Source organism: Anopheles ziemanni, chromosome 2, assembly GCF_943734765.1.
Source record: "Anopheles ziemanni chromosome 2, idAnoZiCoDA_A2_x.2, whole genome shotgun sequence".
NCBI lineage: Eukaryota > Metazoa > Arthropoda > Insecta > Diptera > Culicidae > Anopheles > Anopheles ziemanni.
The window spans coordinates 68,792,255-68,813,296 of record NC_080705.1 but is presented as its reverse complement, the minus strand read 5'-3'; the positions used below and the strand labels follow the sequence as shown (position 1 = coordinate 68,813,296).

At 47.2% G+C, this 21,042-nt stretch overlaps 1 protein-coding gene and 1 non-coding gene across 2 annotated transcripts; both read right to left on the bottom strand.

Annotated features, from left to right (window-relative positions):
- Positions 1-1,978: 1,978 nt before the first annotated feature.
- Positions 1,979-20,575, bottom strand: LOC131289295 (glutamate decarboxylase). The gene is made up of 6 exons (XM_058318525.1): positions 20,512-20,575; positions 15,023-15,262; positions 6,602-7,170; positions 6,147-6,214; positions 3,291-3,369; positions 1,979-2,497 (listed from the first exon to the last, which is right to left on the bottom strand). Exons 1-6 carry the CDS (start codon positions 20,573-20,575, stop codon positions 1,979-1,981), a joined length of 1,539 nt encoding a protein of 512 aa, XP_058174508.1.
- On the bottom strand, positions 15,672-15,744 carry Trnaa-agc (transfer RNA alanine (anticodon AGC)). The gene has a single exon. It is a non-coding gene; the product is annotated as a tRNA-Ala (tRNA).
- Positions 20,576-21,042: the final 467 nt, after the last annotated feature.

The window sequence follows — 21,042 nt, the reverse complement described above, 5'->3', positions numbered from 1 at the left end:
CGTAAATGCTTGCATGTTTTTGGTATTTGAAAACTCTTTGGCGCAAAGTAACGAAGCACGTGGTCACGTGGTCACGTGGTTAGCTGCAAAGGAGGAAAAAGTGGCCAACCTAGGGTTTTAACTATTTTTAATTCAAACCAATTCCAGTGTTTTGCAAATCAAGTGTGCTTTTCGTCCCTTACCGCGACTTTGACACATCATTGCGCAACCTTCCGGTCGCTCCACGTTGTCCGATCGTTTTTTATAGATTCTTTGCAACATTTAAATAACCTCACTTTCGTCCTAGGTATACTTGGGCCAAATGTACCACCACCGTTCCCAGCGTCTTTCTCCTCATCCATAAACTACAATGTGCATCCTACACACATACACACAGCTTTCAACAACATTCGCCTGGCGATAACATTCTCTCAGTCACGATTACAGATCTTGTCTCAGCCGGTCCGGATTGTTATGAGCCTGCTTTCACTTGGTTTTATATTCCTTCCCACGGTAGGAGACATCAAGCGTTAACGTACCTAAAAGCCTAATATTTACACATTGTTACAATCTACAACCACCCACAGCAGTGTTGGTGAACTTGTAAAACAAAAACTGTTTTGTCGCATTCGACAAGCAACTAAAAGCTCGTGAAATGACATAAAAGGTATATGCTAGCTCGTTACTTTAGGGTGCCTCATAAATGCTTCTGGTTTCAGTGATCGTCCGGTGTGAACGGGTAATTATGTTAAAGTATCTTACTACTCACACTGTCTACCTGACACTCCGAAGCCGACTTCTATTATTGCGACAGCTACACATACCCCAATTTCAGTATTGTTCAAATGCATTGGTTTCGTTTGTCCACTTCCGTCCGCCCTAAAGGTTCAACGAAGCTCAAGAGCATAAGCACCTCCTGTGAGCCAGCTTGTGTGACGTTTTTGGGTCGTCAATCGTTATGTGCTATCTTTTCTTTCGCGTAGGTACATCTTGAGCGTTAGTACTTATTTCGTAGGCAATGAAATCGTTCAAATTAGCAATACATTTCCATCATCCACACGGACCGTGCGCCTCCATTGCGTTCAACGACCGAACAAGAAGTCTCGCTGTAACTGATCTAAAGTAAACTAAACAACATCTAGTTAACTGGAATTCGCTGTATGCTGTATGCAACTCGCTAGCTTCGCGATGGCTTGGATTTAGGAAGTCCTGTTGGATGTGTCTTCAAATGTTTCCTTTCTTCTCGAGTGTGTATAATATGCTACCGCATAAGGGTTATTTCGTGTATATACGGCTTGTATATATAAGTATGTATATATATCTCTAGCGATTTTTTTTTTGTAGTTTTTGGTTGTATATATAATTTTGTTTCCCACGGCGTCGTGGCGGGGATGCAACAGTCAGTTAGAGGGGGGGGTTTTAGTAAATAGGGGTTGTTTTTTTGTTCAAATGTTGTTTCATTTTCAAAATCGCGGTACACGAAGCCCGGACAGTACACGAAGCGAATAACAGAGATGAATAATAAACGGTTATGTCACAAGAAGATTAACAGTCTCGTGAGATAGTTAACAAAAGTTAAACAAACAATCTGATATGTCTTTGACATAGTAAATAACGTATTATGCATCTAGGGATCGAGCTAACACAGCATTAAACAACGCAATCAACGTCTCTGAACATTGCGATAAAAATCTCACAGATTGTTGGTAAATAAAGCATTGGTTCTCTCTTTGTTTTTGTTTTGTTTCGTTTGGCGATAAAACACAACAATTGGTTGAAGATATATTGATATGTCTTCATAACTGATACTCATTGGTTGATTCGATTTAAAATTCTCCACCGCAGTGAACCGTTCCCGACAGCCGGGGTTCGGTGTGCAGCGTCCCAGGATCGCGCTTCGTTACCGTGTGGCAGTCGTCGTGATGGAAGCGTTATCCCGGGAGTTCATAGGGTTCTACATATACTTACTACGCGCGATATCGCTCAGCTACAATCCAGCTTACAAGTCCTGGCCGAGACGATCGATTTCGTTCAGCATAAAATCAACGTCCGCCTCCGTGACGGCGACCGACGAGATGATCGAGCGGAAGAAGTTCGGACGACGGTCGTCCGGCTGGTAGCCGACCATCAGCGTGCCCGACTGCATCATGCGCGACTTGATGATCGGACAGATCTTGCCCAGCTCCTGCTCCTTCTTGGCGTCGTGCGGAACGCCCCGCAGGCGCTTCGGGATGTACCAGAACGACACGTTGACGCACTCCGGCTCCATGATCAGGTGGAACTTGTCCGACTGCTGGCGGATGCGCTTCACCTCGTACTCGGCCAGCTCCATCAGGTGGTCCATGTGCTTAGCGAACCCTTCCGTGCCTTTCGAGCGCCACTGGAGCCACAGCTTGAAGATGTCGTTGTGCCGGCCGCACTGGATCACCTTGTCGCCGGTGTCGTAGCTGATGTCGTACAGCTTGTCCGTCATGAACAGGTACTCGGCCGACATCTGGTTGCAGCTGATCAGGAGACCCTGTAAAGACGAATACCATTTCCAATAAGCTTTTCTTCTCTACGCATTACTTCAGTTATCTACTATACTACGACTTGTGGGCAGAACTTTTTGTTCTTTAAAAGTGTCCAATATTACATTACGTTTATTCGACAACGTTTAAAATCAATCAATCATACACCTTCGAGAAGATGAAACATTAAACTCATTGTAAAGTCCTATGCTTTTGCCTGAGTACCTTCGCAGTATTCCCCAAATCATACACAGTTCCCGATAGCATGCTATAGATTTTCCCTGTGTTCTTCATTTAAGCCCATGGAAATTGGCACAGCTGCAACCAACGGCAGGCATGTTCCACTACCACGCACTGTTCCGAACATGGTTCATCAATTTACTGACACTTTGCCCCCGATGAGCTCATCAAATTGATTCGCCCGAAACACTTGAGCGGTAGGGATTTACGGATTACTCGAATAAACTTTTACCAAAGAACGCAGGCCCTTGTCGTAGCCAGGGGAAAAGTTTTATCCATTGAAAAATAAACTCCTTCCGCAAATTTTCCAATCGGTGAGGGCTACTTTTTGTTTTCTTGGACAAACTCTTGTTCCGAGAAGCAAAGCCTCCTGATAGAGATGCTGTTATTTTTGTTTCAAAAAGTCGACCATTTATTCGCACACTGCGCGCACGTCATAACGATGGGTAACGTATTGCACAAATTAAATCCGCTTGATTTACGAGCGCCCATCATTCCGGGCGCCCTCCGTGTGGGTGTGTGTTGTTTCAATCACCGTAAATGTAATGCGGCACTACTTACATCTTCCTTGAAGTGAATCGTCGAACACTGCAGCAGCGCTCCCATCAGCTTGTGAGGGTTCCACGTGATCGAGTCACATCTGAAAGTGAGAAACAGATAAAGGCGTTTAGGTAAGGGCAAACTGGGAAACGAACCCTCCACCAATCAAAGCACCGACACCAGTGTCGTGAAGGCACGGTCAGCTTTAAAACAGGGGACGAAATTGAAGGAAAAATAAAGGGGTTCACCGGATTCACCCCGGCAACCGTTGGGAAAACCGCGCAGTGGTGACAAATTTTCCCCCAGCGTCCTCATAACCTCATCGCACACACGAACACCCAGAGGAGTGTTTAAGCATTAATTTTATGTACACAGCTAATGCTCGTTTTTTTGAAACCTTCTTCCGTGTCAGGCAATATGGACCTTCCGCCTTGTGGTAACCGAATTTGCATGATGCTCGTGCTTCGATCGTCGGGTTTTCCTATCGATGTTTGCACAGATTGAAAAATTGTGAATGACCTTTTCTGTGGGGAAGGATTGTGGTAAAACTAAATATTTACATTGAGGAGAATATTTACGTAAAATGGGTTTTTTTGCGAATTGAATCACTTCGGGCGTGGTTCAGAGTGAGTATCCATGAACATAAATAGTCGGTTATTTTATCAATTTTGAACTTTAATCTGCCACAAGGTGTTTCAACAGAGTTTTGCAGATAAAACACACCCAAGGTTGCAGAACAGTAGAAATGCGTTGCGGCAAAAATATAAACACACTTTACAGGAAAAAGGCACAGGTGCTGCTTTCACTCTAGGAGGGATTAAACAAGTCAACCTGTTTTATTTAGGAATTTTTTTTCCTATCCAACAGAGTCGGACCCATGTGAGGCATGCTTCTGGATTATAATCCTTCCGAGATTTTCATTAATCCCTAAAGCACAAAAAGTTGTTTAATGGAGGCGCCCTTTTAGTCATGAAATTAATTTCCTCATTCTACAACATATACGATGTGAGTTATAAGATGCCTAAGTGATCCCTTTAATCGTTTAGGAAAAGGCAAGCAATTGAATTATTTTCCATTTAACTATAGCTTTACAAAAGCAATTGCTTTGGTAGCTTACCAATAATTACACAAATTAATGAAATCTTTAGATACCACAATGGCATGAACATAATCGTATCATAATTCAACACGCATCTATCTTTTTTCATGTTCAGAGAATTTTCTTTTTAATTGCTCCCCAATTGGTTTAGAAAATTTCAACGCAAAGTGCGCAAAATAAGCCTCAAAATAGATTTTCTACTCGAGCACCGAAAAACCGGTCGCTTAAAAGATTCGGTTTGGTTGCGGTGCACCCGGTGTGGGATTATCATAAAATTACAATTCATTTTCAGTTAACTTTTTACCATCGTTTTCCGTGCACGGTCGTAGAACGGAGTTCGGTGAGTTTTTGTGTTTGTCAATCACGAAACGCTTTTAACCTAATGACACTTTCATTCGCAGCGTTTTTGGCAGCACCATCAGCCAACGTTGGCCCTAAGCCGGCGGTTATGTTAATGATTGGACAGATTTTCGGTAAAGTGTTAGTTTGGGCATGATTTTGCGGCTAATGATTAATTATGCAGTAATGGAAAGCGTGCCGCACTGCGATCGTTAATTGAGTTTGAAGCTTCGAAATCATGTTTTTTTTACTAGAAAACAGAGCACACCTTAGATTAAATATACCATGTTTGGTAGCAGCAAAAAGATGCTTTGAGAAACTCTAGGAAACTAATGAAATAAAAGCCATAAAACGGAAAAAGAAGTGCGCCTGGTTTTCCAATAAATTCGCTACTTTTTCAACCATTTCTCAAAATCCAGCAAATTGTACCGTCACTTGCACATGTCTGGCCGGCTGCTGCAACCCCTCCTTACTAGTAATCCCTCCTACCCCAAGTCAGCACCGAGCTCGTAGGAATTTAATTTCGTAACAATTAGTTACAGCAGTCTCCGATCCGTTTCGTTCCGTTCCGCAGCATCGCCAGCGAAGTGGTTGTGGACGAACGAAAATCAATAACCATCTCGTGCAGGCTCAGGACGGGAAAGGGTCTTTGGGCTTGGAATTCTTGCCGAGCCCCGGCACCGGCTGCCGCCGACGGCGACCGGATGTTGCCAGTTGTGACCAGCCTGGCAGTGTGGCAGGAAATAACTGCCTGACTTTTCACGGTACGGTATTTTAATTTTCCCTGCCAAGGTTGTGGATGATTGTTTGGATTCTGTTTTCTTTGTGAGGAAAATTCTTCCGCAGCACACAAAGAAATAGAGCAGAGGGGAAACATTGAGAACAGTGGATGGATGCACAGTCTTTTTCCGTTTTGAAAAGTGCAGAAAAATAGCTCAAGTACAGAGTCCTTCCGCCTCTGCGTGTTCCACCCCGATCCGCAGGAACAACTTAGCATACACGGTCTTGGATAAGAAAGCGGATGTTAAACCTACTCCAATTCGAAGGCACCATTGACGGACACAATGTCTGTAGGCTTCACGTGGCGAAGGTGAGGAAAAGACCCGACCCCAACTGATAGCATTGTGACAGTCGAGTGAGTGATTAAAGTCACATCCCCGCCACCAACTCGCTCACTCCATCCGGGCAGGTTAAAGGAACAGCTGAGGCAAGATTGCAAACCTTCTCCAATATGGCGTCCGCTTTCAAAAGGCGATTGTTTGACTCCAGTCGGGCGTTTATTGTACGACGGGAGGGCGGAAAAAAGATTAAAGCGCGTTGTTTGTGTAATTGCAGTCCTTGACGGGCGATGTTATGCTGGTTTGGTTTGGGTTGAAACTGCGTGAATCGTTTTCCACCGTGGAAGGACATGCAGTTCGGTTGCACATTAGAGAACGTACCTTTCGATGCCGGTGAACCGTGGATGACGGTACTTGTTGGACAACAGCAGTCCTCCGCCCCAAGCAGCCTGGACAGATAAAAAGAAAAAAGGCATTTGTATAAAAAAAATCAAATTTAGTTTTGAGACAAATGGAATGATATAAGAATACAATATAGAGAACACATTACAACAGAAAAACAGGAAAAAAATTAAGCATTATGTTTCACCGATTGAAGACTATAAATCAGTTCATTGTCATAGCATCTTGTTTGATTATTGTATACTTTAAGGTTAGAAAAGTAAGAAATAAAATCGGGTAAGAAACAAAAAAAACATCCCGCAAACATTTCATCAACAACAAAAGAAAAACAAAACAAAAGAAAAACAAATTAAGGAAGAGGAAGACAACCATTTCTAACTTGTTTTACTAATGAAACACTTTCAGAGATTGTACTAAATCGCTTGCCTACTTACATCAACATGGAACCAACAGTTGTACTTCTGGCAAATGTCCGCGATGGCATTGATCGGATCGAACGCACCGAGCACGGTCGTGCCGGCGGTCGCGTTTACGAAGAATGGAATATGGCCCCGCGCCTTCCGCTCCAGGATAAGCCGCTCCAGTTCGGCCGGAATGATGCGACCGTGTTCGTCCGACGGCACCATCACGCAGTTGTCCGTGCCGAGCCCGCACACGGCGGCGCACGACTTCACCGAGTAGTGGCACTGGTCCGAGGTGAACATCACCAGCTCACCGGGCAGGGCGCGCGCTCCGTGCTCCTTGTAGTTCGGGAACATCTTGTGCCGGGCGGCCAGGAAGGCGTAAAGGTTCGAGATGGAGCCGCCGGGGGCGAGAATCGAGTCACCGCCGTCCCAGCCGATAATCTTGCGCATCTTCGACAGCACCACATTCTCCATCAGGATAAAGACCGGCGCAATCTCGTACGTGAACATGTTGGTGTTGGCGGTCGCCGTGAGCCACTCGCCGGCCATCGATACCACGTCCAGACCGCACGACAGCTGGTTGAAGAAGTGTGGATGTCCTAGGGAACGGAGGGAGAGAGAAACCCAACCACGAGTTAGACTTTAACAGACTCGTCCAATCCATCACGACGACGAGGCACTAGATCCACGAGCTTTAAGGCCTAATCTGGATCATTAATTATGGGAGTAAATGCCCTTGCTCGGAGCGGGCTTACCGGCTCGCGTCCCTCAAAGTGCCTCGCAGTAGACAATGCTTACTCTCCCCCCAATGAAGCCTTCTAGACAATCACTTTCCGTGCTAAATGTTGCGTAATAATCCAACCTGCCATTCGCTCCATCATAGGCTAGCCGTATCGAGGATATCCGGTGCGAGATCGAAACCACAGCCAAATGGAAGAATTCTGTTACCTCCGCCACACAGGGCTTATGTAAATCTTACTCAACCACTATCGGACCGAGAACAGATGCTTCTGTTTCCCTGATGTGCGAGCCAGAGATATAGTAGGCACACATCCCAAAGAGGCCAACCGATTGTTTGTTTGTTTGTTTGTGAAAAGGATTAAAATTATACAACACGAAGCACCGGACGCGCTGCCCAGAAGGGCCTAATCTATAAGTTGCACTATTGACGGAGTAGCATCGAAAATAATGTCAACAATCAATGAAAACCTCCCCAGGGGGTAACACGGACATTCACACCCCTAGACATCCCTGGCACACAGCAGAGGGTTTTTCCTCTCGCTTGGATTACGATGTTGGACAGGGAAAACCCCTTTTCGGACCACGACCACGAACGTTCCCGTTTCAATTTCCTACATACATCCGAACAACGGAACTACCAGGGAGCATCCCTCGGTGCAAGAGAATTTTCCCTCGGATTCCGTAAATCCTACATTCCTGATTAGTATTTCATTCAGCCAAATCGAGTATCGGGGGAAATCAAAGCATGCCATCGATTCTTTTTCTCATCATCAGAAGTTTCTACCATCATCGTCATCATCAGGCTCGCTTGCCACAAATTTTCGTTTCGTAGGGTGAATGCGACAATAGTACTTCCGGTTAGGAAATCCAGGCAGACCACACTCTTTTTTTTTTTTTTTTTATATAGGGTTCAGTTTTATTCCGTTTCTTTTGTCTTCTCTTAACCTAGTATCACAGCTGAAACGAAATCTAACCTATTCCCTCCCAAGCCCATGTATTTGCCCCACCAAACGCACTCCTTTGCGGCAGAGTTTGCTGGAGCGAGCATCGTGCCGGTCGCGGCCCTACTCTGGAATTGTTTCGAATTCCCGTTTAAAAGTTCCCGCCTGGGTATTTATTCTTTTACCGCCTCCGCCGTCGCTGCTGCATCACGTTGCGTTGGAGGCGTCTGGCCTCTGTTAGCTCAGCATTGGCAGCGGTGATGTCTCGTCGGGCCGCGAGAAGTTCCTCCTCAGTTACGGCTTCGTGTTCTCGGAGAAACGCCTCGTTGCGCCTCTCCAGGATGTTGTGGTTGGCCCTACGGACCGTTCGGTTGCCCAGCAACCGGATGCGCTGCCGGATGTTTCTCTGCACCCTGACCCACTCAGACCTCGCCGCAGGTGTTAATGCGTTCAACCTGGCCGTCAGTTCAGGGCGCCGTCGCCGCGCCCGGTTGCGTGCCCGCCTAGCGGCCGCCTCGGCCGCCCGCTCCCTGGTCGCCTCCGCCGCTGCTGTGGAGAGCCGATGTTGTTCCTCGCGCCATTTCTGTTGAAGGTGGCGCGTGATCTCCCCAGCGGCAGCCACCACGCGATTCCAGGCCTCCACGCTGTTTAGCATGAACTGCTCCAGGTTGTCCGCCTCCGCAGGCGCCATTCCGTGACCACCCAGCAGCCTGGCCCGTACTTCGTCGAACCGGGGGCAGTGGAACATTACATGCTCGGCCGATTCAACTGTTCCGGGGCAGCAGGGGCAATCCGGGGACTGGGTGAACCCCTTGACGAACAGGTACTCACGGAAGAATCCATGTCCCGTTAAGACCTGGGTCAAGTGAAAATTCACCCATCCATGCTTCCGGACCGCCCAAGGCTCGACTGCTGGTAATACCCGGTGGGCCCACCTCACAAAACGACTAGCGGAGGGTTGGGCGGCGAGATCGTCCCACTCGGCCTGCCATTCCGAGTGTGTGACCGTTCGCTGCTCCGGCCGGGACTCCCTCGTCGGTCTTCCCGTCTGCATTCTTATCCGGTGGCACCGAGCGTCTTCGTCGAGCAGCAAGCATACTGGCGGCATGCCCGCTACTACGTTCCCGACCTCGTACCGGACCGTCCGGAAACTGCTGCAGACCATTTTGGCTGAGGCCCGGTCGACGCGCTTAAGGAGCCGGCGATTGCTCTGCACTCGCAGTGCGCCGCTCCACGCCGGTCCCGCGTATCGCAACGTTGAGGTTGCGACATTGGCGAGAGTCTTCCTCCGGATACTGGACGGGCCACCATGGTTCCTCAGAAGGTATGACAAGGCCCTCGTCACCTTCATCGCTTTCTCCGTCACACTCTTCACGTGGGGAGTCCATGACAGGTGATCTTCAAGCCTCACGCCCAGATATCGAATGCTCCGCTGCGACCGGATGATGGTGTCACCGACTCGTACCGGGATTGACGGGTGTCCCCTTCGGAGGCTGCTGACCATTACAATCTCGGTTTTGTCCAGAGCTAAGGACAATGAGTGGCGATCGAGCCATTGCTGGACCGCGATGATAGCAGCACTCGCCCCTTCCGCCGCCTCCTCTGGGGTTCGCCCTGCCACCGTAAGTACGAGGTCGTCCGCAAATCCAACGATGCTTGCACCCTCGGGAAGCTCGACGTCCAGCACCCCGTCGTACATGACGTTCCACAAGGTGGGCCCTAAGATAGACCCCTGCAGAACGCCCGCGGTGATGTTGCGCGACGAGGTACCAGCTTCCGTAGAGTAGTGCAGAACACGCCCCTCAAAATAGCTTCGCAAGATCTGCATCAATAACTCCGGTGTTCTTTTTCCCCTGAGAGCGGCCCCGATCTCTGTCCAGCTCGCGGAGTTAAACGCGTTGCGGACATCGAGCGTTACGACCATACAGCATCTTCGGTCTCTGGCGTTGGTTCGACCGAAAGCCATTGCTTCCCTGCCGCGGGTCACCACCTCCTCGATCGCCTGCATCGTCGACCTCCCCTTTCGGAACCCGAACTGGCGGGGAGAGAGTCGCGGACCTTCTGGATCTTCCTCCAGGTGAGCGTTGAGGCGATCGAGGATTATGCGCTCGAGCACTTTGCCGACGGTGTCGAGCATGCATAGTGGGCGGTAAGATGACGGCCGGCCCGGTGGCTTTCCTGGCTTCGGGAGTAGGACCAGTCGCTGGTGCTTCCAGATGTCGGGGAAAACTCCACGATCAAGGCAGTCCTGAAGCACCCTTCGGTAGACGCCCGGGAAGGCACGAACTGCTGCGGTGACGGCGGCGTTTGGAATGCCGTCTGGTCCTGGGGCCTTGTGGGGGTTCAGGCTCGCTGCAATCCTCAGGAGCTCCTCCTCCGTGATGGGTGGGCCGGCTTCGATGGGCTCATCGGCTGGCTCCGGCCATTCCATCGGTGGATGTGTGGGAAACAGTTCTTCGACAATCTCCCCCAAGAGCTGCGGGTCTCGCTCTGGTGGTATTCGTGCGCCGCGGACCCACTTCATGGCGACCCTGTACGCATCTCCCCAAAGGTTGTCCTCCAGAGTTGCTACGAGCTCCTCCGCGCATCTGCGTTTACTGGTGTTTATCGCCTTGCGTAGCGTTTTCTTGGCCCGCCGGAATGTATCGGCCCGGACAGACCTGAGCGCCGCGGACCGTGTTCCCCGAAGAGTAGCTTGGGCACGCTTGCACGACGTGCGCAGCCCTGCTATTTCTTCCGTCCACCAGTAAACACTAGTCCTTGTCCGGCTGTGTCCCGCTGTGTGCCTCGGCATCGTCTCGTCGCACGCTTTGGTCATTATTTTTGTGAGGCTTCGAGGGTCAACCGCCTGTTCAGAGAATCGGAGGTTCACAAGCGCGTTTGCAAAGAGGTCCGCCGAAAAATACGAGGCATCCCATCGCCGGCTTTGGGGCGCTCGATATCCTTCGCGCTGCTGCTGGGTGGTTGGCGCGCCGATGGAGTAGAGGAGCGCCCTGTGATCACTAAAGTTGAACTCCGTGACCACCCTCCAGTCCCCTGGCCCAGCGATGTTTGGACTCGCGAATGTAACATCTATTATAGAGCTCCGAGCGACCCCGTTCCCCATAAATGTCGAGAGAGTCCCCGTATTGAGCAATCTGAGACCGAGGTGCTCTGCCGTTGCGAGTAACTCCGTCCCACGCTGGCTGTTCCTGCGTCCTCCCCACGCCACAGAAGCCGCGTTGAAGTCACCCCCCAGGACTATTCTTGGATGGCCGTGTGCCGTCGCCACGATGGATTCCATCAAGGTCCGAAACCTGGCGAAATCCCATGATGGAGGTGCATAGCAGCTGATGTAAAGTACACCGTTGATAACTACTGCGACCATCCCTTCCGTTACGTTTGCTACCCTCTGCACAGGGTGTCGCCCGAGCGCAACGACCGCCGTTCTCGTGGCAGGGTCTGCTACCCAGTTGCTGTTGTTTTGCGGCACGCGGTTGTAATCCGACAGCAAAGCAATGTCGGCTCCCAACTCACGTGCGTTCTGGGCAAACAGATCCTGGGCCGCCGGGCTCCTCCTCAGGTTGACCTGGATTACCGCGAAAGGTCTTGTTGAGTCTTGCATAGTGCTGACGCTATAATGTGGGGTAGCATTTTCAGCAGTGCTTGGTGGTTCTCGATTTCAGGTGTCTGGCCATTCTCTTCCGCCCCATCCTCTTTCGTGGGGAGTTCGTGTCGTGTGCAGGGCGACTCCGGGAGAACGGGTGCTGGCTTGTCCATTGCGCTAACCAACGCTGCTGTTGCTGGCTCTCGCGCCCCCGCTGGCGCCGATGACTTCGTGGGCGTCAATGACGTCGCTGTCATTACCGGTGATTGCGAAAGCGCCGGCAAGGGCCGCATCAGCTCCCCCCGCTTGGTACCCCCGATCTTCTGATAGAGGGACCGCTCGGCGGGGCCGGAGATTGGGTGCGAATGAGACCGCAACACTCGCGTCACCTCCTCCTTTGTCTGCCCTTCTTTTGACATTTCTTCGCGGGTGCGCAGCGACATCCTCTTTGCGACAACCCCGCGCTTGGGCGTCTCTGCCCCGATCTCGATGTTCATATTCGCGTTGCCAGTTGGTGGGAGAGGGGATGGTCAGCTTTTTTCGGGGTCATTCCCTTCTTCTTTCAGTTGCAAGCCATAACCCTACTGCCACAAGCAAAATAAACCAGCGGCGGATGGTGCACACACGCGCGCACTGAGTTTTTGTCACGGTTTTGTTTTTTGGTTCCGTTTTGTGTTGTTTTTTTTTTTGTTTTCCCCAACACAGACCTCCTCGGGTGCTAGTCCGGGTCTGCTGTATCAAGGCCACGCTCCGTCTGGCCCGTATAACGGCCCGTAGCACCTCAGTGCACGGGCATTCTCGGAACCCTTCCTTCCTTCTTTCTCGTGCCTTTCCGTTCTTTCGATGCGTTTCGCACGAGGCGGACAGTCCGTTTGCCTTATTACAATACACTATAGGCACACTCGGTTTTTTCCTTCTAGCACTTTCTTTCTTAGTTGCTTCGTTGCAGAGTTCCGGCAAACACGTCCGAACGGCTTGAACGCTCGATAGCAACTCCGCAGACCACACTCTTGGGGGACACGAACCGTAAGAGTTTGGAAGTGTAATTGAATTGCGCAATTCGATAGTTCGAACCGGTCGGGAAATTGAGCTATTTTGTGGTTGAAGGCCACATGTTTAGATAGATTGTTGTTTTATTATAGGTGTCTGCTGTTTCAATATTATATTTTTTAGTATTTCCTCGAAAAATCGTTACAAAAGCTTAGATAGGGCACGAGGCAACCGTTTTAAATTTAAATTTAATTTATAAAACCACAAAATTCACACGTCTGTCCCGCAGTATCAATTAATTAATAGCGGAGTGTTCGAGAGGTGATAACAAAAAGGCGCAATCAATCACACCGCTACAATAACCGAGCCACAATTGATTTCCATGACACTCTTCAGCCGGCCAGACTGCGGGAGACGTAAGGCGGGGCCGTTCGCGGTGTATAGAAAACACCCAACTTCCGTCGTTTTCCACCGACTCCATCCTTCGTCGGTTCAAGGATAATGGAATTAGGTGGTAATAAAATGCATTCAATCTGCTACCATCCCCTCACCACGAAGGATGGAACAAACTTCCGCGTCGAAATTTAATCCTCATTCATCGTGCATTAACATATTTTACGTGCTTGCTTCAGGGCGACCTCGGCGTGGACTGCGTCTGACATCCTCGTCATACGGATCGTTGGAGAGAAAAAAAAATACAGCCTCCGGTCGGCTTACGACACTTTCGCTGTGTAAAAGGAAGGACGGAAAACCCTCGCCACATCCGCTCGCTGCATGTAGCAGGAAATGTCGGCTTGCGTTTTCCCTTCTATTTATTGCTGTTTATTGATCTAATCTTGGGCACGTGTCCGGGAGCCGGAGAGTGGCTTTTTGACGACTGGCACGAAGGCGACGTACGGTACCGTTGGGTGGGAAAAACAATCTTCTCTCGTGGGGTGAACCATTTAACTATTCCCAACGAACGTTGAAGAAATTTTTTAATAAATTTCTTGATATTCAATTTTCCTAGCCTAGTTTAAAACTAAAACCTTTCGTTAAAACTAGCTTGATGCCGAAGGCGCTTGAAGAATACTTATTTCCAAATTCTACGAACTCTGTTCGCCTTCGTCCTCTAGGGTGATTGATGCAAGGTTTCACCTCCAGCAACCTTTTATCCCGTATCGAAAAGGTAAAAAAGAAATCAACCAGATTATGACTCTTGTGGCGAGAGATTTATGCCCGTTGAAGGGGTGTCGAATTTCATCTCCAGCCCATCGCACCCTGGAGCGCCCAAGAGTGGGTCCTTATCTCACCAAAATAGACGATTATGACAGGAAGCACCCGAAGCTAGGGAGCGAAATGCCACCAGCCCACAAGATAAGGACGGCAATTTCCGGGGAAAAATCTATTCCCAAAAGAAAACAAGAAATCTCATGGAACGTTTGCAGGGATTTTTCGTTAGGAAAACTGTCAAGATTTAGGGATCCGTTTGTAACAGAAATGTAGGAAAATGTATCGGAAACTTGATACTTCAGGCAACAAATAAGTGGGTGAACGCACTCTTGCACGCTCGAGTGTTTCGAGGTGAAGTTAATTGCTTCTAAATGGTCAGCCTAATGAGCAAGTTCTAGCACGTCTTCCTGTACAAGAAGGTAAATCTCTACTTCAACCTAAGGTCCACTTCTTTCTCATCCTCCAAGGAACCCTAGAAGTATCTTTTTGATAAATGATGGCTCCCCCCCAAGTGCTTGACTGTCCCGGGCGAGGATTGTTTTCTTCGTAGCAAAACGGTTCCTATCCGGTTAAAGTCTTACGACACGCTATAAGTAGCTGCAAGCTGTTCTGACATCTTGCCTTGAGAATCCCGCCCCACAGAACACGCATTAGGCCCTAAGCACCCACCGTTTCCGGCTCGGAATAAATCGCACAACACGGTCGAAAATAAAACGCTGCCCAATTTGGCACACATTTGTTGGCCAAAAATGCGTTTCCCCGGAAGGTTTGGGTAGGCGGTCGAGGTCTGATGTTGATCCGGATTTACGTCTGTTTCCAGTTATTTTCCCATTTCGGGCAGCGCAGCTCGGTGCCCACATTAGCGCCATATTGGACTTTGAAACTTTTCTGGACGATGAACACTTTTGGGATTGCGTTTCGTTTTTCGGGTCCCGCTTCGGTGACCTTCCATTGTTTAATGCTTTCGCCTCGACCTCTTACCTGTCTTCACTTGGTACTTCAGCGTCATGGCACAGTCCTTCACCAGCTGTTGCAGCGTGACCGCATCCTCCGGGATGTCCAACGACAGCAGCTTCTTCATGTCCTCCGGATGATGGAAGTCGAGGATCTTCTCCTTCCGATCGTTCTGCACGTTCACGTAGTCGACCAGCAGCTCGGCGATTTTGTGCAGAAACTCGCGCGTCTCCGCCGAATCCGAGGACTGGACGCACGGAATGATGTCTTTAAAGGGGAAGCAAATTTATACAATTAAATTTGGTTAGATTTTTTTCGAGCATTAAATTGTTTAGTTTATTCCTAACTTATTCATTTTACAACCATCCAAAGAAATTCTGCCTTTGGTAGAGTTGATTATTTGCAATTACGTGGTGTCTAATTTCACTTTGACAAATTAAAACACCATATAAATGTATAAAAATACTTAAAAACTAAAAATTATTCGTCTAAAACCATTCTGCGGACAATATCCAACCAAAAACCCTCTTGGACTTGAAATTGTAAAATCAACACAGTACTTGTGTACCAAAGTTTTTTAAGATTACCGTAAAGTACACACACTATTTTTTACATTTCCATTACCATTATATATTTTCTTCTATCCTCTTTCCCTACAGAAAAAATATTTTCTACTTGGAGATGCCGGGTATCGATCCCGGTACCTCTCACATGCTAAGCGAGCGCTCTACCATTTGAGCTACACCCCCTGGTTGAATGTTGGTTATTGAAACCGGCCAAAATGCTACGCGCGGCACAATTTTTTAGCAGAACTGCATACCTTACATCCACCACCACCATCGGTATCAGCGTGAAACGTGAACTGGTTTTAACAGCCCGATCCGATTAACGACCCGATTGCCACCACCACCAGAAATGTGGTGGCCGCCTCAGCTGGCCCGGTGACAAGACGGTAGCGGGACGAATAATACCCGCGATTGTCCCCATCAGGTGTGCGATAGTGAAAGGTGCTGCGTAAGGCATCGCGTACGCAAACTTCATGCCAAGGTGCCTTCCATACAGCAGTGTTATAAAAATACCTTACATTGTTTTGCTTTAGCTCTAAAAATAACGCACTGACAATCGTATAGTGGAATGTTGGTGGGAGTATTTTCTTTTTTTTTGTTTCATCATCTTTGTTTGAACAGCATTGTGACGTTACGAGATAAGATTCAATTTTAAGATACTCATCCGGTGCTATAAACATGATTGTGGTATACTCTCCCCAGAACAAGAGTAATATAATTTCGGGAAAAAAAATGATTCCATCAACTCAGGTGGCTTTAAAAACTATTCGGAAAATCCTCAATTAGCAATTATTCTTGTTCCACCTATTTTCGACGGAAATCCCCTCCACGCGTTGCAGAGTATCAACGTGCCAACGGTAGAAAATCGCAACCCCTATCCGTCTGAGAGGGAATAGAACGTCCCTGAATCAGCCGTAGGAGTGGATTGTCTGTTTTCCCTCGAAGTACTCGCCCAAGCTGCGACGTCAAGGGTAGGTTTAATGCAACAATTCATCCTCGAAGGGATTTTTAATATTAAATCCTCCTTACCTCCCGAGCTTGCGATCTCTTCCTGTACTCCTCTTATTGCAAACCTTTGCCTTCGACTGACGCGACCCCTTCGTGACATTTCGATGCCGTTTATTTCCCCATTTTCGTCTATCAATTTGCTACAACAGCGCAGCGGGAGAGTTCTACATGCCCTTTCATGCCGGGCAACCGCTTTCCACCCTCCACCTAGGAACATTGAGGAAGAATGTGCTTCGTTTGAACAATTAGTGTTGATATCGTTTTAATTAAGGATTCCACGGGATGCTTCGCTGGAAGTAAGCGAATGTCTGCGAGGTCAAGCGAATGGGAGAGAGATTTTTCTACTGAATCGAGAAGGGCGGATAAAAACATGATGGTGAAATGCAAACAAAAATTCAGCACAAAACCATCATCCTCTTTAAGCCGCACCTCGGCCACAGGATGATCCCCCGGGGACCCATCACCATCGTCGGGAGGGTTAGATAAAAAATGAACAGTATTGACAGGTGAATCCATCCACCCACCCCCTCCCCAACGATGGGCCTCTGGGGAAAATGGCGAAAAACGATTTTTATAGACTAGACCATAGCCAACTGAAGCGGGCCCACACCCTTGGTCCGTGAAGAGGGCTCAGTGCGGTTGTCTTGTGATTCCGAGCCGAATTCTATCTATTCATCATTGGCCTAATCCGATGGCGAATGAATAGGAAATTGATTTTCTCCCCCTCGTCTGACCGAAAAGTGCAACGTTGTTTGCACGATTGGAGCATGCTGTCGAAAAGAAAACGGGAACGATGGTTCGCACCAGGGATAGGTGATAACTTGCCCTCGTGACCCTCAGCCAACGAATGACCAGGAATTCTTATGCTCTTATGGTTGTTCTTTGTTCTCTTTCATGGTTCGATGCGTTCCAATGGAGTTTGGCGGTTTACGAAGGTAGAATGCTTTAGGATGAAAGACGTCCAACCATTGTCATAACTTGCAAGATAAACCTGAGTATGATAAATTTATTGAGAGTTTTCCTTTCTACTGGGAATGTGATAAAACCTTTTTATTCGGTAGTTGCATTAAAGAGCCAATGCTTTGATCTTTTTCATCGTATTTAAAAGATCTTGATGTTAAGAAAATGTTCTTCACATATGAATTTCTGTTTTTGAAATAAACTTAATTCTTTCTACGATGTATGGAAATGGGACTTTTGTTTTCTTATTCGCTTTATCTGAAATTTTTATCTCTACCAACGTCTTCAATCTTGATTGTTGACAAAAGTTTCTGTTTGAATAAACAGAGAACAATACAAGGGCTCTTATCGTGTGCGCTGTCAAAACCGGAAATCATCGAAATCATACCACGAACCGGAAGCATTTCTTCATAGAACTTTCCACCGAGAAAACAACATCCCAAGATGTGATAAGCTCGCGCGGTCCAGCGAGCGCGTCCGTTACAGGGGTACCACGCGTGTCCTGCATTTTCCTGACAGGTCAAAGCGCAGGTTTTTCCTAAACCATTCCGGCCAAACAAAAGTAAAATCGCCAACAGTGCCGACCGCCTCTCGGGTGTCGCGCACGAGTGGAGTTCAATTATGTCTGCAACTAACGATCCGTTAAAGTGTAGATAATCGGTTTTATATCGTAGCCAAATATTTGCTTCCTGCACACGTTGGCCGAGGGTGGACCAGGACACGCCAGTGACATACAGTAGCACCCTTCGACTGAGGGAGGAAAGCGTACTGACAATGCATGTTTTTTGGTGCCTGTTTTCCCTGTGCCTGTGCGCGTTTGCGCCACCGGAAGGCGACAAGCAAGAGCTAAACTATTTTTCTTTCCTCTCCTGGCACCGGAATGTGGCTGGGATGGGGGAATCCTACCTTTCGCATCGGTTTTTGAGGGGAGAATTTAATAAACGACCACATTCTTCAAATTCCTCTGCGCTGTTCTTCTTACGGGATTGCTTTTCGCTTGTACGAAAAGTTATTCATTTTTTCCACAAGGTCCACAAAGATAAATAGCATCCACAAATTAAAACTCCCTCCATCCCGTGCAGTTTAATCAACGGTCACAAATCGCACCCGAAAAGGTTCAACATTTTAACTCACATGAAAAAAATAAAACTTACAGGCCATAACATACTTTCAAAACTCATCACCCGGAGGAACATTTTCTTTTCACTGCGGAAAAGTCCTCCCACCCGAACAGGGAGACCCTTTTTTTGTGTCAATATCGTGTCATATCTCGGGCTCACTCGTCGTCCTAGGGTGTCAACGCAACCAAACACTATAAGGCAGGGAGAAGCAAACCCCTCTGGCTACGTCAGGCGTTGGCAAACATTTTAATATCTCAAACATATTGTCAAGATACGATGGAAGCGGAAGGCGCAATCTGTTGATGACGGAACGGAAGTAGCACTTGTGGTGCGGGAGTGCGTCAGTGTTGAGGGTTGTTTTTTTTTTTCATTTCCAACACGTAAAAGAGCATCAGTTGTTGCCATTTGGAGACGAAATCTCGGCATTGATGTCACCACACAAAAGAATAGAATATATACACTGTCTGTGTGCCCCACAAGGTAGATGTTTGCTAACGTCTGATTTTGTTTACATTGAATTATTCTGTATACCAAACAATTCAGTTCTTGTTAATGCAAAACTCAAGTTATGTCAAATTTTGCACTTTTTACTAGTATAATTGTAAAGAATAGCATTTTGTTTGCTTGCCATTCTTTTGAGCTTGTATTTTAATTTGTGTTTCTTAATGTACTATATTTTAAATATTGAAATGGATTTCAACGTTTTGAAAAACTTTTAAAACTTTAAATTAAGGGACATCATTTTTTCAGTTATATATGTACGAATAATGTTTGATGAAAAACACATCCACTAAGTAAAATTTAAAAAAACTAGCATGCATTAATAGTCTTCTTGTTGATGTGAGATAAATTGTATATGGTTTGAAAATGTATAGTTTTGTGAAAGTGGGATCTAAAAGTATCACAAATATGTACACATGCGCAACGGCAGTCTAACGGATTCTCTGTTATGTAACATTTGTGACCACAAAAAACCACCCCCTCAAATATGTCTCCATAAACAACAACCTATGACGTCATCGTCGAGCAAAACGGTGCCCTGTTGTGTCCTAATTTTAGACTATCAAAGCTGAAGCCTGCTTTCCATCGCTGAAGGCGACACGCGCTAATCAACCCATACCGTAGAGAACGAATGATATCGAAAGAAGGAAAGCTCCATTTCCGTTTCCGATTCGATCCCACACAGCTAGGCAGTCGATCTTATGGCGCATGCACCGCGCCGAAAATTCTGCGCGCCAGCCCAGGGTCCTCGGAAAAATTCTTGCCCCAAGCCATGCTGCTCCCTTCTACAGCTTTTCGTCTTTTCTACGAACCGAAAGAATAGGAGCGATAAAGCTGCCAATGTTACAAATGGCGTACTTTGTAACCATCCTGCCCTAATGAATGGTCATCAAAGGAAATGTGCCGGGAGAGTAAAATTAATGGCGAATCTTAGCGAAGCGGCCCAGTTCGGGTCCTCTTTTATTATTGGCCAATTATGGAGGGATGACTATAAAGAAGGTTTTCATTTACAAACAAAGCTTTGCAGTGATGCTTCAAAGTAGAATTAACAACTTTACTCAGCAGTAGAACAATAGGGTTTGTAGTATTAAGTATATTTTATATCTTTGGTTAGAATTAACAGATATAAAAATACAAATGGTTAGAGGCTCTTACGAAAACTGTTTCCATCAAGGTTGTTATATCATACCAATGTTGTTAAAACGAATAAAGTGTGTAAATCCATTGCTTCAAAACTAAACTTAGGAAGTTTACTAACAAATTACTCATGAAAAAAGGATTTTAGAACAAAATTCTTAGGAATAACCGACCTCATAATGTCTTGCATAACGAACATTACATAACCACCTACGTCACTTACCTTTGGCCGTGAGTTTCGCCGTTTTGTCGGACAGTTTGTACTTTTCCACGTTTATCGACGTCATGTTGGAAGTGTGTTCTAGATAAATATAATATTGCAACCATGAAAACGGTTATACTTAAAACCTTTGTGATGCAGCAAGCTGCACGGAAAAGGTACGACTTACCTGAGTGTAGTTGTTTTTACTCCTTAAATAGTGATAGAAGGGGACGAATTAGATTCGTTCCTTACGATGCGATTTTTAACAGTTTGTACTAAACTCTCCACAAAGAGCGACACTCCAGTTGTACCGGAGGGCGTAACGATTATGTAACAGTGTTTGCCTAGCACATCGATCACAAGTCGAACACGCGTCGAACAAACGTGGATCCGTCGCTGGATACGGTTCACCCCTAACTGACCCCTGCAGACGAGCTTCGCAGACGAAAAGGCTCACAATTCCTTGAGCCCAAGGAACTGGAAAGTAGGTGTTGGTTGCACGACACTAACACATGAAGGCATAAAGCACTAGCTGCACGCACGTTCTGCACT